The sequence below is a fragment of the Diplotaxodon limnothrissa genome, linkage group LG20 (assembly GCF_057381915.1).
Source record: "Diplotaxodon limnothrissa isolate DT_005_m linkage group LG20, D_limnothrissa_male_GT1.1, whole genome shotgun sequence".
Lineage (NCBI taxonomy): Eukaryota > Metazoa > Chordata > Actinopteri > Cichliformes > Cichlidae > Diplotaxodon > Diplotaxodon limnothrissa.
This window is the reverse complement of record NC_140615.1, coordinates 26,258,952-26,276,877: the sequence shown is the minus strand read 5'-3', so window position 1 is coordinate 26,276,877 and position 17,926 is coordinate 26,258,952. Positions and strand designations below refer to the sequence as shown.

Here is a 17,926-nt window from a genome sequence, read left to right as displayed (position 1 = left end):
TTTATTTTTTGCTTTGAATAGAATTTGTGCTGTTTGGAATTTCACTATATCGTCAATTTTCAATATTTCAGACTGCAAAAATAGTGAGTTTGTATGTTCCCTATAACCTGCATTGTGGATGATTCGAATTGCTTTCTTTTGAAGAGTAAAAAGTGAATGTAATGTGGTTTTATAGTTATTGCCCCAGACCTCTGCACAATAGCTTAAGTATGGTGAAACCAGTGAACAGTAGAGAATATGAAGTGATGTTCTGTCGAATACCTGTTTTGCCTTGTTTAGTACTGCAATGCTTCGTGATACTTTGGAATGAATATATCTTACGTGAGCTCTCCAGTTAAGTTTTTCATCTATTATTACCCCCAGAAATTTATTTTCACTGACTCTTTCAATATCAACACCATTTATTTGAATCTTTGCATTTGTATTTAAACTACTATTTCCAAATAACATCAGTTTAGATTTATTCAAATTTAATGATAATTTGTTTTTATCAAGCCAGAACTTCACTTTACTTATTTCATTAGTCATATCCTCCAATAAATTCTGCAGATCATCACCAGAGCAAAAAATGTTTGTATCGTCAGCAAAGAGAACCATTTTTAATACTTTGGACACTTTACAGATGTCGTTAATGTACAAGTTGAAGAATTTTGGACCCAAAACTGACCCTTGGGGTACACCACAAGCAATGTCCATACATAAGGAGCAACCACCATTTATTTTCACAAACTGCTTTCTGTCACTTAAATAACTCCGGACCCAATTTAAAACTACCCCTCTGACACCATAACGTTCCAGTTTTCTTATTAATATATCATGATCTATAGTGTCAAATGCCTTTGTCAAGTCTATGAATAACCCGTGGGGTCAAAATGATCATGAGAATGGTGAATGGTGAGCAAAGATCCCAGAACCACACGGGGGGACCTGGTGAATGACCTGCAGAGAGCTGGGACCAAAGTAACAAAGGTCACCATCAGTAACACACTACAACGGCAGGGAATCAAATCCTGCAGTGCCAGACGTGTTCCGCTGCTGAAGCCAGTGCATGTCCAGGCCCGTCTGAAGTTTGCCAGAGAGCACATGGATGATACAGCAGAGGATTGGGTGAATGTCATGTGGTCAGATGAAACCAAAGTAGAACTTTTTGGTATAAACTCAACTCGTCGTGTTTGGAGGAAGAAGAATACTGAGTTGCATCCTAAGAACACCATACCTACTGTGAAGCATGGGGGTGGAAACATCATGCTATGGGGCTGTTTTTCTGCCAAGGGGACAGGACGACTGATCCGTGTTAAGGACATAATGAATGGGGCCATGTATCGTGAGATTTTGAGCCAAAACCTCCTTCCATCAGTGAGAACTTTGAAGATGAAACGAGGCTGGGTCTTCCAACATGACAATGATCCAAAACACACCGCCCGGGCAACAAAGGAGTGGCTCCGTAAGAAGCATTTGAAAGTCCTGGAGTGGCCTAGCCAGTCTCCAGACCTCAACCCCATAGAAAATCTGTGGCGAGAGTTGAAAGTCCGTGTTGCTCGGCGACAGCCCCAAAACATCACTGCTCTCGAGAAGATCTGCATGGAGGAATGGGCCAAAATACCAGCTACTGTGTGTGCAAACCTGGTAAAGACCTATAGTGAACGTTTGACCTCTGTTATTGCCAACAAAGGTTATGTTACAAAGTATTGAGTTGTATTTTTGTTATTGACCAAATACTTATTTTCCACCCTGATTTACGAATAAATTCTTTACAAATCCTACCATGTGGATTCATGGATTTTTTTTTTTCACATTCTGTGTCTCACAGTTGAAGTGTACCTCTGGTGCAAATTACTGACCTCTGTCATCATTTTAGGTGGGGGAACTTGCACAATCAGTGGCTGACTAAATACTTTTTTGCCCCACTGTAGATAGCCAACAGCACCACAATGTAAGAGAATTCAGTTGTTCAGGCTTAATATTTGATTTATTCTTAACTATTTAATTGCATATCACTTCTCAGCTCTAGCCCCCTCTTTGAATTTCACAGCGAAACTTCAAATCAGGATTCTTCATCTTCTTCTTGTAGTCTTCATCAAACTGCTCATTCTGAGCCACAGTGAAGTGGTTCTTCCAGTCACCAACTTTTCCTGGAGAAGGAGAACATTCAAAGTATTTGATTATCCTAATAATAAACTGAACATATATTGGTGCCTATACTGAGAAAAAACTAAAATTTCCCAGCAGGCAGTTGTACCTTTTCTCATAAAAGGAGAAACCTCGTGGTTCAGCTTGCGAGCTGTGGAATAGTTGGTCATCTTGTTTTGCTTCATGCTGTCAAATGTCACACTGGCTCTGATTCTTTCCTTCTCTTCAGCTGATGGAGACAAACCAAGGAAGGAACACAGTCGGTCTATTTCTTTTTCATAGTCCTGTTCACATAAATGAAAATATGAATGAGTTTAAAAGAGATGTTTCATCTCTAAATTTTATTAATTTTTCTTCTTTTGGTCTGTAGTAAATTTGGTGTAAGAATCTCTCCTTGGGAGATATTAGGATTTTACAGACTTCTCTTTCAATATGTGACAATTTTGATTTTGATTTTTTTTTTATGCATCTTAAAATTTTAAACCTTCGAGATTAACAAAAAAACACAGATTTCATTTATGAGTTTCTTTATTTTCTATGAATTTTCAAATTGAAGATGTCAAATTTGATCTTTTTTTTCTTAATTATTAGTAATGATGGCAATGAATAAATGCTCACTTGTAGCTGGTTAATGTTTAACTGATACTACATCTACAAGGTTTACTACAAACCATTGATCAATCACAGTCCACAGAGCCACAGGCTATTACCTCAGGCCAAAAACTGAAAAAAATGCACCATTACCAAAGAGGCAAATTTCATTAACTGGCTATTTTGCACCGTTATGCATGTGTGCATGTGTTGTGATAAAATAATGTCCTCTTTATTTGAAGTTTATGTATCAGAAACAGATAATGAGCACTACATTTCTTTGACATTTCTTCCTTTCTTCCTCCACTGTATTTGATATCTGGGTGGGCAGCAGAACACCACCAGGTCATCTTCACCTCAGTGATGGTAATCAGACTTTCATTGTTAGAATTCTGCACTTAGTTTCCTATGAATCAATATTGTGTTCTCTCTGCTGTAGCCACTTCATTCCTCATCTGGATTCCTATTCTATGCTCTGTCTGGGACTTTGAGGATTTCTGTCCTGCCTTCAGTCCCATCAATACCTGTAACCTGTAAAAGGACTTACTGGAGCTGGAACACTCACCTGCTTGCTAGAAGGATCTTGCTGGAAAGGATGTGTAGCAGGTGAGGATGATTAAGTATCGGTATCGAGATGGAACTGTACTAACAAATAAAGATTGTGTGTGGAAAAGTGTAAGGAGTTCTCCGAGGAGTTGATGAACGAAGAATATGAGAGGTAGCGGACAGATGGAAAACAGGTAGTGAATCAGGAAGTTCAGAGGATTAGTGAGGAGGAAGCAAGAACTGCTATGAAGAGTGAAAATGTGGTTGATGCAGATGACATAACTGTCAGTCGGCACACGTTAGCCAAACTCGGTGCTGTACCTCAATCAAATCTTCATAGAACATGTAGTGAAAATCTGAATAAGTTTGCTTCTTCTCCCACCAGCCGTTCACATGGTCATACCACGATCCATAAACCCCTGCAGACACAGAACAACACACAAAGGAACGTTAACATGGGAAATATAATGATATTATTTTTCCTTTACACTGAAACTAAACAGAACTCACTCTTTCCCTCCATGAAGTCCTGCAGAAATGTGCTCCAGTCTCCTGGTTCTGGCAGGGCACTGTTCATGCAGTTAAAGTGGAAATAGGACACTGCATTGTCTTTTGCATTGCGGGCCATATAAACCACCTACAGAAAGAGGCAAAACTAAATTATGCTCTGTGGGTTTCATAAATCCCATGTCTCTATTTCTACAGGTTTGCATGATTTTTACCCTGCAGCGCTGCTCCCAGAAGGACTTTGGTACAAACTGGACTGGTAGATGAGTTTTAATGAGACGAGGAGTGGTGGGAAGCTTGTCTGCTAAATCGGTACCTGAGTAAGGTAGAGATAAGAAGGAATCATTTGCAATCAAGCTTGTCTGCCAAGTCTTTCCCTAAATGATAAGAAGGAGTAACTTGTAACTGTTAAAATGCAATGATTGGCTTTTTTATTATAGCATAGATCAACAACATTAATTACTACACATTATACTATACTACCTTATACTACATTATATTATAACTAACTCTGACAAAACGTGTCACAAAATGATGGCATGCAAGCAAAACAGATGTCAGACAAAAAGACTGAACCTATTTCAAACATTTTTGGAATATTTTTCTGTCTGAACAGTTCTAATGATACCTTAATGTACAAGTACACCAAAGTGAAACTAACTTTTGGTTCTGACTTAATACAAATATGGCTAATTGAAGGTGGTCACAAGATTCAACCTAAAGGTTGAGAAGGTACAGAAATCTCCAGGAAGGGCACTCTTTCATGAAGAGGGATGGATGTCTGATGATCTGGATCCATGTTCTCAAAATACAGAAGATCTATGATGTAAGAGATCCATGTGGTTCCTGAGGTTGAAACAGATAGATGCATATTGTTCAGTGGGATACCAAACTATGAAGATATAAGCTCCATAACCCAAATTAAGACACTCAGCATCATTTTAGTATTTTTCAGGTCAACACTGAACTCGTGGATGCATAGTGTTTAGTGGGAATCCTATGAACTCAGACACCAACATTAAAATTATTTTTTAACAAAAAAAGTTATTTTATAATTAGATAAGCTCCACACTCTTGCACACACCACATCAGTACCTGCTTTAGGGTACGTAGAGATAAGAATATCATCTGGTCTTGCTTTGAAGTTCTGTATGTTGTCCCAGTTGTCAGTGATGACGTTGAGCATGGAGACTCCATGGAAGTCAAACATTTCTGGTCGACGTGGCACCTCCATCTGTAAGACTGATTATTTTAAAAGTCTTTCATGTTTTCTCCAGTCCTAAAAAACGATGAAATTGCAAACTGGATGTTTCATGATGGTTGATGGCTGTGATTCAGTTTGTAGGGATAGATTTTATAGGGACGCCCTCTTTTGGTCACACCTGCTGTCCTGTTGTCAGGGTTTAAGGCAGGTTGACCGGTGGTTCTTTTCCTCACAGGTCTAAAGAATTGATATACATATCATGACATCTGTTGGGGCTCATCTTGTCCTTTTTGTTTGGCATTGCAGTGTTGCTGGTCTGCACACCTAATCAGTCAGACTGTCAGGATGCTGAATTCTCTCCCTGCTCTGTCCCTCTCCAGTCTGACACACACAGAACTACAGACCTGCATCCACCTCTCCCCTCTTAACCCTGCCCACCCCCAGGACATACAAAACTCTCAACCTCCACCATCGCCCCTCACTGACTCCCCCACCCCACTTGCACACAAACTCTCGCCCACAAGCACTCTGACTGTGCTGGACACTGTTTTGTATTGTATTGTGTCGTACATAAGACTTATTTTAATCTTTATATTGTTTTAGTGTACACCGAGGGCTGTGGGAGCATTGAAACTTCAAATTCCTGTGTATGACCTGTGCATATGGTTTTTGACAATAAAGCTGACTTTGATGTAAATTTTTAGAAATGTAGTTCAAAGTTCATTTGAATTGCTTCATTCAAGTAAGTGCAAAAACAGTCAGCTGCCAGTACGAAAAGGATGACTAATTACGACATGTGCACTGCAGCATTGGTAGACTCTGTAAACACCAAAATTACAACATTTCACCTCCATCACTCTGATTCAGACACACAGTAACATTTACTGAATGTATTTTAAACAGAACATGTTTAATTCCTTTACAAATTTTTGTAAAGTAAAAACACATTAGATTGTTGGTAACACAAGATTATGAAGCTTACTTACCTTCTAGGATCACTCCTACCAACTGACATACATGATTTTAATCTTACAGAGAATGTGATGATTTTATGGATAATTAAAGTCAGTCATATATCCACAAACACAACAAGCTGAAAGTCAGTGATGCTGCTCGGTTTGCAGTCCTGAATATCACGGCACAAGCAGGATTCACTGGACTGTTAATGTTAGCTATGTTATATTGCTGCCTCTGTTCGGTGGTGTCGAGCCAAACGGACTTTAACGTGTGTTTGAACGAGCTGACGGTTCACTCGTTAAGCTGAAAGAAAGATGCTTTAATCACAGGAGTCACACATGTGTCCACTGTACCATCTGGGAACTCTTGTTTAGCACTCGTAATAACACAAACACTAAATCCTCCTGTTTGTAGCAGTGTATACACCTGAGACTGTCACCTGTCTGTCTGTCCTGCACTCTCTCTCCTTTTCTTTCTCTCTGATTGTGTAATAAAAGTACGAACATGTGTTTATAAGTCACACTTGAGTTTGAATCCTGCAGCTTATCACACATTTGATTTCCATGTGTGACAACTGCAAGTGTCCAGAGTGAGGACAGTGAGGACCCACTGCATTACATCATCTGTGAGGCTTTGCAACCCCTGATGATCCACCAGGACAAACTCAGCAGTGTGTGAGGAAGAGGAGGAGGAAGAGCCAGCAGCAGCTGACAGATGGAGAGAATAGACAGACTGTTCCCTGTTTGTGAAGGACTGCTAGAAAAGTTTAAAATAACTAATTGTCTGTCCTGAATCAGTCTTATTAGGTGATGTTAAAATAATTTTATAATTCCAGTGTTTTCAGTGTGGGAGTAAGTACTCAGGGCCTTCAAGTTACACACTATGAAAGGCAGCAACAAGTTTAATATTCAGAAACCTAAAGTATGTATCAGCAGCAGAATGGAGCTAAAAATAAATGCCCCTGTTTGTTTCAGTTCTATGAAGCTTTGAGTATTTTGGATTAGTAGCACTGCTGTGTTTGTTGCATCATATTGCTGTAATTGTTTATGTGCTTTATATATTCTGAGGTAAGTTGATCTATAGTGTTACATTATATTCTATAAGGATGTTATGTGTTTGTATACTTTCTGCCCAGTTTGACCCATTTAGCAGAAGTCAGCCTGTTTAAGGCTCTGATATCTATTCTGTATGACTGAAAGCAGTTATGACATGGTCTGATTTTCTCACCCAATAAAGGAATATTTAATATATCAGTCTACTCTTCATTTTATCAGAAACAGTTATCACAGCTTGTACATTTTCTTTTTATACTTATATGTAAGCATTGAGCCAAATTTAGTAATGCCAACATACTGAAAGAACAATATTTGTCTCATATATATGATATATCTATATATACACTGTCAAAGATACTTGTCTTTGAGTGAAGATTTAAGGTGATAAGAAATATAAATAACTGCAACTTGAATCTTTATTGATGCTCATTGAATGACACAGAGTTCAAGCACACTGCCGTAATGACTAGTAATGATTAATATAACTATAATATTGGCCATATTATATTTACATTACCAAAGTAAGATGACTGTAGTCTCATGAACAACATGAGCTAATTGTTATTTACTTATTTAATCTTAAAATGACTGTTCAGTACAGAAATAAGGCCCAGCAATTATGTTTTTATTGTCCCGTGGTCTCAGCCTCAGATACTTATCAAATCACACAGCGCTCATGTAAAAACAAATAAAATATTTTCGCCTTCATTCGTGAAAAACAATGCTGTATGAAACTTTTCCAGCGGATAGTATCATGGTTGCTAGGCAACCTGGGCAGCGCGACGTAGGCTAGACCGTCCCATTTCATAAGCCTACAAGCCCCGCAGTTCCAGCCTTAGCGGTCTTTGAGTATGCGGGCCTTGTGGACCGTTAAGGCTGCGTACTTTAAGGCTGCAGACCCTGAATTGGGATACAGCCATAGTAGTCGTGGTAAGCCAATCACATGACCACTTCAAGATGACAAAGCAACAAGGTGATATATACCAGTTTTTAAATTGTGTTGATAGGCCACGTGAAACCAGAGTCATATACACCTTGTAACACCTTGTGGTTCATCACATGAACTGTCATTTTATTTTAATTTGTATACTGGTTCTGACATTTTCCTTCCCCAAAAGGAAGGATACCCATTGGTCTATTTCTCTTTAAAAGTCTTGTTGACATTAAAAAGTATTCTTCAAATCAAAAAAATGGATTTCATAAAAAAAGTATTACACTCTCAACAAAACCTTATTGCAAAAATATTTTTAATTACAAATAAAAAAAATTATAAATCTTTTAGAAACTGCAATTTCAATGGATTCAATAATCTAAATACAAATATAGCTTTCTTTCTAAAATTTAAAATGAAGTTTTCACTAAATATTCTTCAGTGATAAAACCACTGTGTCCAGTTGAATTGAATCAATGTTTTGAGGTTAAAGAAAGAGTTATTAGATGTTAAAATACTCCCTAATGCTGAGGGAAAGTAAAGGTCCTTCCAATGTATATGTAAAACTGACCCTTTTCATGAGTATTAGTGCCCTAACGAATTTTTACATCATTCCCTGAACACCTAGACTTTTGTTTGTTGTTTGCCTTTTTAATTTCTCCTATTTGAGTTTAGTTGGTTCTTGTAAGAATAAAACTATGAATCGCCTTTAAACAGAAAGTGGTTTTAAAAAGGTGTGCTGATATGAGGATAATGGGTTAACTTTACAGCATACCACAAAGTTGCCATTATTTAACAAAGTTTAAAACATGTTACTGAGCAGAATGAAGGTGCAGAAAAGCCAAAAGTATAATATCCATATACGATAACACATGGTGTCAGACAAATCATACCTGACCATCATTTTTTAAAGAATGGAAGCTATCATATATAAGTTGGTACTGTTTCTGGAAATTGTTCTGTCGAATTTATCATTTCTGCAGGACAGCTCAGGGTTGTGAACTCTGCCACAGCTCTCTATCACCTACCTGAAATTTAGTTTGTTTAAATTTCATATCAAATTTGGCTTATTTCTTAACTATTTAATCACATATCAGTGCAGAGTTCCATCACACCCAGCTGGGGATCTAAATTTCATAACGAAACTTTAGATCAGGATTCTTCATTTTCTGCTTGTAGTCTTCATCAAACTGTTCATTCTGGGCCACAGTGAAGTGGTTCTTCCAGTCACCAACTTTTCCTGAAGAAACAGAGAAAATAATCAGGTTATTTGATCAACCTATTCATAAATGCAGTACACAGTTCTCAGAACAAACACAGAGGGGAACAAAACAACTTTTAGGTTTAGACATTTATACCTTTTCTCATGAAAGGAGATATAGTCTGGTTCATTGAATCGAAGGTGGAGTAGTTGGTCATTTTATTTTGTTTCATATTGTCAAAAGTCACGCTGGCTTTGACTCTTTCCTTCTCTTCAGGTGATGGAGACAAACTAAGGAAGGAACACAGTCGGTCTATTTCTCGTCCACAGTCCTGTGTGAAGTGTTATTTTATATTTCATTTATATGTTCTTCAAAGAAAATGATACAAAGGCAAAGAATTTGAAGTTAAAATAACAACTGCATAATGTTTCTTTTGGTAAACATAGAAAGCGAGTCCCACAGACTAGAACACCAGACGAAGGCTAAGTATTTCCTAAAAGCTATTTAATCTTTCAGCAAGGGCAACGTGTTTATTAACAAACTCAAGACACTTTTTAATGTAATGAGCTTTGTTGTAAATGGCATTCTTTAGCACAGCTCATGATACCTCAATCAAATCTTCATAGAACATGTAGTGAAAATTTGAATAAGTCTGCTTCTTCTCACACCAGCCGTTCACATGGTCATACCACGATCCAAAAACCACTACAAACACACAACAAAACACAACAGAGTGTTTACATGAGAAATAAAATGAAAACAATGTCTCTTCTTTCTACAGTAAAACTAAACTGAACTCACTCTTCCCCTCCATGAAGTTCTGCAGGAAGGTGCTCCATTTCCCCGGTTCTGGCATACCACTGTCCATGCGTTCAAAATGGAAGTAGGACACTGCATTGTCTTTTGCATTGCGGGCCACGTAGACTACCTGCAGAACCAGACAACAACAAGTTCTAATCTGTTTCATAAATCCCATGTCTCTATGGTTACAGGTATATATGCATTTTACCCTGCAGCGCTGCTCCCAGAAGGACTTTGGTACAAACTGGACTGGTAGATGAGTTTTAATGAGACGAGGAGTGGTGGGAAGTTTGTCTGCCAAGTCTGTACCTGTAAGGTAAGAATGATTGGTTTGCCCCTAATAAGTTGGACTTTTCTAGATGTCAGAGGTCAACATGGCTAAAAGGCCAACATTTTAAGGCACTTTCGAGTGAGTTTGCAAACAATTTTGAGTGTCTAATAACCAAATAGATTTGAAAAATAACCAAATATCAAGCAAAAAAAAAATTATATCACTCTGTTTAGACAACAGTGAATGTGAAACACACTGAGGTTGCATTTTAGCAGCTGCTGTTTCAACATGTGACACACAAAAAATTTCTGCAATCAGAACTGATCTGAGACCTTTGGGCATAGGGGGTTCGCATATCTCCAGGAAGGGTACTCTGTCATGAAGAGGGATGGAAGTCTGACGGTCTTGACCCATGTGCGCAAAATACAGAAGATCTAGGATGTAGGAGACCCATGTGGTTCCTGAGGTTGAAAGAGATAAAACCATGCTGTTCAGTGGGAAATATAGCAATCCATGAAATTATTTATTTAAAAAAAATACTATAGTAACTAGCTCCACACAACCCTTGTACATGCCCTTAAGCTTTATTTATATAGTGCCTTTCAGCACAACATTTAGCTCAAAGGTTTTTTAAAGCCAATAAAACACACAGAGAGATAAAGAGAGTCTAAAATAATTTCCAAGGCTTTGATTTGAGTTTAAATCAGTTTACTTTCACATGTCTTCACTTTCTTATGTTCACCCAGGCTGGCACAATTCTGTCTACTAAGGTTAAATTAACCTTACCTGCTTTAGGGTACGTAGCAATAAGAATATCATCTGGTCTTGCTTTGAAGTTCTGTATGTTGTCCCAGTTTTCTGTAAAGTCTGTGATCATGCCAACTCCATGGAAGTCAAACAGTTCTGGTCGAGGTCGCACCTCCATCTCTTGACTTTTTTTTATTATTAGAATAACTGCCTGAGTTTTTATTCCACACTTTAGAGTATCTTTCTCCCATATGATGTAATTTTTTTGTCTGCTTTACTGTTTTATTCTCTGCTCCTCCTTGACATCAGAAATGAGTATCCTTCAGTAATTACACCCTCAGTGCACTTTGCTTCTGAAGGTTGTGTTACTGATTAATGATTAGTCAAAGTGTAACCAATATGTCCACTCACCAAGAAATAATTAAAAAAAAATATTGATAACAACAGATAACAGGGTCTGATTTAGGGTCTGATGGCAGTTTACCATCGGTGTCCAATACCTCAAAGTAGAGCTTCCCAAGGTGTGGGGCCCGCCCCCTGGGCATGGTATGAAAAGGGAAAAAAAAAGATTGTTTGGACACTGCTAGCATAGCATGAAAGGTTTTTGACGGGGCTCCCACACTAACGCAAAGCAGGAGATGAAGCATCGCTGAATATGTTTCCAAGCAAAGTTCATTCTAAGCCAAAGACTAGAAAATATGGTGAAGCATGTCTTCCCTTTGGCTCCACCTGCACAAGTGCCAAGGTAGGTCTTATTACAGTTTTTTCTGAATGCTTAAACCCTAACTGTGATTCCTGTAGCACAATCTCTAAAACTATTCAGACTTATAGCAAAACCACTCACTGAGTTTGCAAAACTAAAAGCACAAAAACTGCTTTGCACTCAGTTTGCAATTTTGTAACACACACTTTGCAAAACTGTAGGCACAATTCACTGCACAACACTCAATTACCAAATTTCCAACACACTCCTAGCAAAAGTATACACATGTATGGCTATCATTAACACTAATTTGCCAACTGTCTGGCACACTTTCACATGTCAAAACTTTCTTAGATAATTAGTTCATTTTGCAATCAGCCTAAGCACTATAATACAGGTAAGCTGTGTGTGCGGAGTACAATGGAGGGAGCAGAAAGAGTGAGAAGTAGAGGAGGCCGAGGAAGAGGACGTGGAGGTGAAGAAGTAGGATGAAGAGGACGACAAGGACAAGGAGGAGCAAGAGGAAGACGAGGAGGGGGGAGAGGAAGAGGAGGAGGGGGGAGAGGAAGGGTAGGAAGAGTAAGAAATAGAATTGCTGATGACATCAGAGCTACAATAGTGGACCATGTAATCAACCGTGGAATGACCCTGAGGGTAGCTGGCCAACGGGTCCAGCCTAACTTGAGCCGCTACACTGTAGCAAGTACCATAAGGACATCTTGAAATGAGAATCGGTTAGTACAGTCACTTCGCACAAAGATTTGTAGCACTGCCATATGCCAATGAGAAACACACCAATACCATTGATGTAAAAATACTGAAATTGTTACTTTACAGAATTGCTAGATGACCAGATGCTGGGGGCAGAGGAAGCATGTTCACTGCAGACCAAGTAACCCATATAGTCATTATGGCGATTGCAAATAATCCTATACTTGGAAATAAACACTTGTGTTTGTTTTGATGTGTTTCAAGTACACCAGTACTTGAAGTTTGGATCCCTCTATGCTTATGGATCTATGACAGAAGTATGAGCTCAAACTGACATAGCCTACCTTGTGCACAGAGAAAGCAAAAGCCAGATGTGTTTTGTATTCATACCATCAGTGTGCAGTTGGCGCATTGTGTGCTTAGGAGATGATGGCTTGTGTGTACTGTTTGATACGGAAACACCATTTTTACGAAGGTGTGAAGAGTTAATCTAGCTGTGTTTGCTTTTGCAAGAGAACTACAATGTTTTGATTATTGGGTGACAGGTTTTCTTATTTGTGTGAAGAGTTTTGCAAAATTAGCCAATGGTTACAAAAAATGTGCTTAAGCAATCAGAAAAAACTGTAATAGGATTAAAAAGTTTCTTATCTAACTAGATGTCAATCATTTAGCATAAACTTGGTTTAAAAGGAACTCATATCAACAGTAACACATCAACAGCCCGTATGGTACTGATTAATGATTAGTCAAAGCACCGACTGCTTCTGAGAAAAAGCACAGGCACAGTTCCAGCAGTAAAAACTTTCACAACAGCAGAGGTGAATTATCAATATGAAGGCTATTATGTTTCATTTCCAGCTTTTGTCCCACCCGCTTTCAATCAAAAACACAAACACAATGACACTAAATCTTCTGTTAAATCGCAGTTTGGTTTGCCCTCTTTCTCTCCTGCTGTAGGTGCCACCCTTTGCACCTGACCCCACTCAGTAGTGAGGCACTGAAGTGGTAAAGCTTGGTAGGGAATAGCCACCATGGAAATGAGCCTTTTATGACAACAACTGCGCTGCGTGTTTATTACCTCACTCCTCGTTGACACTGAGGAAATTTGCACCAGCCAACATGTATGACAATTTCCCAGCCGTTCTAAAAGCTGCTCAAATGAGCCTTGCTTGGATTGGAGCAGAGGGCAGTGATGGTAGTGAGGGAGGAAGGCAATATTTGATTACAGTTTTTTCTGATTGCTTAAGCACATTTATTGTAACTATTGGCTAATTTTGCAAAACTCTTCACACAAATAAGAAAACCTGTCAACCAATCATCAAAACATTGTAGTTCTCTTGCAAAAGCAAACACAGCCAGATTAACTCTTCACACCTTCGTAAAAATGGTGTTTCCGTATCAAACAGTACACACAAGCCATCATCTACTAAGCACACAATGCGCCAACTGCACACTGATGGTATGAATACAAAACACATCTGGCTTTTGCTTTCTCTGTGCACAAGGTAGGCTATGTCAGTTTGAGCTCATACTTCTGTCATAGATCCATAAGCATAGAGGGATCCAAACTTCAAGTACTGGTGTTTATTCAAACACATCAAAACAAACACAAGTGTTTATTTCCAAGTATAGGATTATTTGCAATCGCCATAATGACTATATGGGTTACTTGGTCTGCAGTGAACATGCTTCCTCTGCCCCCAGCATCTGGTCATCTAGCAATTCTGTAAAGTAACAATTTCAGTATTTTTACATCAATGGTATTGGTGTGTTTCTCATTGGCATATGGCAGTGCTACAAATCTTTGTGCGAAGTGACTGTACTAACCGATTCTCATTTCAAGATGTCCTTATGGTACTTGCTACAGTGTAGCGGCTCGAGTTAGGCTGAACCCGTTGGCCAGCTACCCTCAGGGTCATTCCACGGTTGATTACATGGTCCACTATTGTAGCTCTGATGTCATCAGCAATTCTATTTCTTACTCTTCCTACCCTTCCTATCCCCCCTCCTCATCTTCCTCTCCCCCCTCCTCGTCTTCCTCTTGCTCCTCCTTGTCCTTGTCGTCCTCTTCATCCTACTTCTTCACCTCCACGTCCTCTTCCTCGGCCTCCTCTACTTCTCACTCTTTCTGCTCCCTCCATTGTACTCCGCACACACAGCTTACCTGTATTATAGTGCTTAGGCTGATTGCAAAGTGAACGAATTATCTAAAAAAGTTTTCACATGTGAAAGTGTGCCAGACAGTTGGCAAATTAGTGTTAATGATAGCCATACATGTGTATACTTTTGCTAGGAGTGTGTTGGAAATTTGATAATTGAGTGTTGTGCAGTGAATTGTGCCTACAGTTTTGCAAAGTGTGTGTTACAAAATTGCAAACTGAGTGCAAAGCAGTTTTTGTGCTTTTAGTTTTGCAAACTCAGTGAGTGGTTTTGCTATAAGTCTGAATAGTTTTAGGAATTGTGCTACAGGAATCACAGTTAGGGTTTAAGCATTCAGAAAAAACTGTAAAACTCATCTACCAGTCCAGTTTGTACCAAAGTCCTTCTGGGAGCAGCGCTGCAGGGTAAAAGCACACATACCTGTAGTCATAGAGACATGGGATTTATGAAACCCACAGAGTATAATTCAGCGTTTCCTCTTTTTGTAGGTGGTCTATGTGGCCCGCAATGCAAAAGACAATGCAGTGTCCTATTTTCACTTTGAACGCATGAACACTTCTACTTCTCACACTTTCTGCTCCCTCCATTGTACTCCGCACCCACAGCTTACCTGTATTATAGTGCTTAGGCTGATTGCAAAGTGAACTAATTATCTAAAGAAGTTTTCACATGTGACAGTGTGCCAGACAGTTGGCAAATTAGTGTTAATGATAGCCATACATGTGTATACTTTTGCTAGGAGTGTGTTGGAAATTTGGTAATTGAGTGTTGCGCAGTGAATTGTGCCTACAGTTTTGCAAAGTGTGTGTTACAAAATTGCAAACTGAGTGCAAAGCAGTTTTTGTGCTTTTAGTTTTGCAAACTCAGTGAGTGGTTTTGCTATAAGTCTGAATAGTTTTAGAGATTGTGCTACAGGAATCACAGTTAGGGTTTAAGCATTCAGAAAAAACTGTAATATATATATATATATATAAGTCACTTTGATAACTTAAAAATGTTATTGTTTGGCTTTTTCGGTGTTTTATTTGTTCGTGAGTGAATTGGTTTGGCTGAGATTAAAGTTATTAGATTAGATTAAATTAAACTTAACTTTATTAATCCCTCGAGAGGGTTCCTCTATCAGTTAGGGTTTAAGCATTCAGAAAAAACTGTAATGTTATGGAAAAATTCTAGTTTATCCTCACATTTTCTTTATGTGTTTAGAATCTCACTGTAGGATTTGTATGCTTAGATAAAGTGTGTGTGTCAGTATGACCTCGTAAAAACTGCTTAGCTCGGTGTAACAATGTTTCAATGTGTTATTCACTAACTGTTTTGCTCAGAAGGATGAAACTCAGGGCCAGTGCCAGGAGCTTCCTGGTAAAAGATAGTAGGAGTTGTTCTCTGTCCAGCCACAGCCTGTGGGACAGAAACCTGTTGTAACTAAAAGATACACAGAGTTGTGTGTGTGTGTGTGTGTGTGTGTGTGTGTGTGTGTGTGTGTGTGTGTGTGTGTGTGTGTGTGTGTGTGTGGGGTGTTGCAGACCTTATTTGCAAAATTCCATGACATTAATGAGCAATAAGTTAAATTACTAGGATGCAGCTTAATATCCAGCTTATTATCATACTCTGTGCAATATAGTCTCTTACTTGTACTCTGTAGGAAGAGTCACATTTTGTTACCATTATGTTATCACCTTACTTTTAATATACATTTTTTGTAGTTGTAATATAGTACTTTGACCTGCTCAACCAACTGTCTACTCTCCAATGCCTACACTACAAGATCCAAGCACCAGGATTCACAGGATCTCTTTCTTGGACAAAGATGAAAGGCATTAGTGTTGTATTTAAAGTGTACTGGTTTCATTTTGTTTTTTCATGCTTTCCAATATATTATTATGATCTTTATTTCTAGCACACTTTGTTGCATTTCCTGAGCATTATGGAACAGTTTGTGTTGCTTAATGTACAACTTTTAAGAGATTGAGGTTCAGACTGCATGAACATAATCTGTCATGGTTTCCAAGTTTCTTGCACTAGCCCACCTCCCCCTTCTCTCTTTCCTAGCAGTGTTTGTATGTTTGTGGGAGTTATTTTTATCTTCCCATCAGTAGTGGCTCTTCCTGATTACCCACCTTCCTGCCGGCGGGTCAGTGAGTCACTGATCACATTCACCTGTGGCTCGTTAGATAATTTCTGGGGGTAATAATAGATGAAAAACTTAACTGGAGAGCTCACGTAAGATATATTCATTCCAAAGTATCACGAAGCATTGCAGTACTAAACAAGGCAAAACAGGTATTCGACAGAACATCACTTCATATTCTCTACTGTTCACTGGTTTCACCATACTTAAGCTATTGTGCAGAGGTCTGGGGCAATAACTATAAAACCACATTACATTCACTTTTTACTCTTCAAAAGAAAGCAATTCGAATCATCCACAATGCAGGTTATAGGGAACATACAAACTCACTATTTTTGCAGTCTGAAATATTGAAAATTGACGATATAGTGAAATTCCAAACAGCACAAATTCTATTCAAAGCAAAAAATAAAGAACTGCCAGGTAATATTCAGAGTATGTTTTTTTTGAAAGAAGGAAGTTATAATTTAAGGGGTTTTTGTAACTTCAAAACAATGAAGGTACGTACTACAAGAAAAGGCTTTTGTGTTTCTGTCCATGGAGTGAAACTATGGAACAAACTGAATATGGAATTAAAGCAATGTCCAAACATAAAACTGTTCAAAAAGAGTTATAAAAATATGATCTTCTCGATCTATAAAGAAAAGGAAAATATTTAAATTAAGTGAATGTCTCTATTTAAAAACAAACAAACAAAAAATTCATGATGTGATATTATAGTATATAGTATATCAGAAATCTGTTCACTATTTTTATTACAAATTATATCAGTAAGGAAGCTGACTAAATATTCACTGATAATTTATGGGACAGGGGTGGGATTAAATAAGTGTATACTTCTTCCCACTCCCTTTCAACATGTAAATTAATCAGAATGTTTTTTTGTATGTAATTTGTATAGTATATTTTTTTTCTCTCATTTCTTTTCTAAATGTATTGTTCATGTTAGGTTTGTAGCTTGAACCTATTCGCTGGAACGTTAAGACAATATAATTACACTGCAAGCAAGACGCAAGTAGGCAAACTTCTTCATGGTACTCGTGCACGGGAGAGACTGGACAGAGCGCCGTCCCTTCGCTTGACCCCAGTAGCTCTCGTCCGTTCTCCCGTACACTATCCTTTTATTGAGGTTACATGAATATGCATAGGGTCATTAACATATGACGTCTACATACACACAAAGAGTACCGTGTGTGTGTGTGTGTGTGTGTGTGGGGGGGGGGGGGGGGGGGGGGGGGGGGGTACTGCTGATCAAAGGGTCATAAAAGCACACAAGCAAACA

The 17,926-nt window shown here is 38.5% G+C and overlaps 2 protein-coding genes across 2 annotated transcripts; both read right to left on the bottom strand.

Moving 5' to 3' along the window:
* Positions 1-2,007: 2,007 nt before the first annotated feature.
* LOC146611044 (cytosolic sulfotransferase 3-like) lies at positions 2,008-5,011 on the bottom strand. Its single transcript, XM_085343865.1, has 7 exons — positions 4,870-5,011; positions 4,492-4,620; positions 3,990-4,090; positions 3,778-3,904; positions 3,589-3,686; positions 2,240-2,414; positions 2,008-2,132 (listed from the first exon to the last, which is right to left on the bottom strand). Exons 1-7 carry the CDS (start codon positions 5,006-5,008, stop codon positions 2,008-2,010), a joined length of 894 nt encoding a protein of 297 aa, XP_085199991.1. The 5' UTR covers positions 5,009-5,011.
* A 4,013-nt stretch (positions 5,012-9,024) lies between these two features.
* Positions 9,025-11,278, bottom strand: LOC146611043 (cytosolic sulfotransferase 3-like). Its single transcript, XM_085345515.1, has 7 exons — positions 10,982-11,278; positions 10,528-10,656; positions 10,133-10,233; positions 9,925-10,051; positions 9,731-9,828; positions 9,280-9,454; positions 9,025-9,161 (listed from the first exon to the last, which is right to left on the bottom strand). The coding sequence occupies exons 1-7, from the start codon at positions 11,118-11,120 to the stop codon at positions 9,049-9,051; spliced, it is 882 nt and encodes a 293-aa protein (XP_085201641.1). The 5' UTR covers positions 11,121-11,278; the 3' UTR covers positions 9,025-9,048.
* Positions 11,279-17,926: the final 6,648 nt, after the last annotated feature.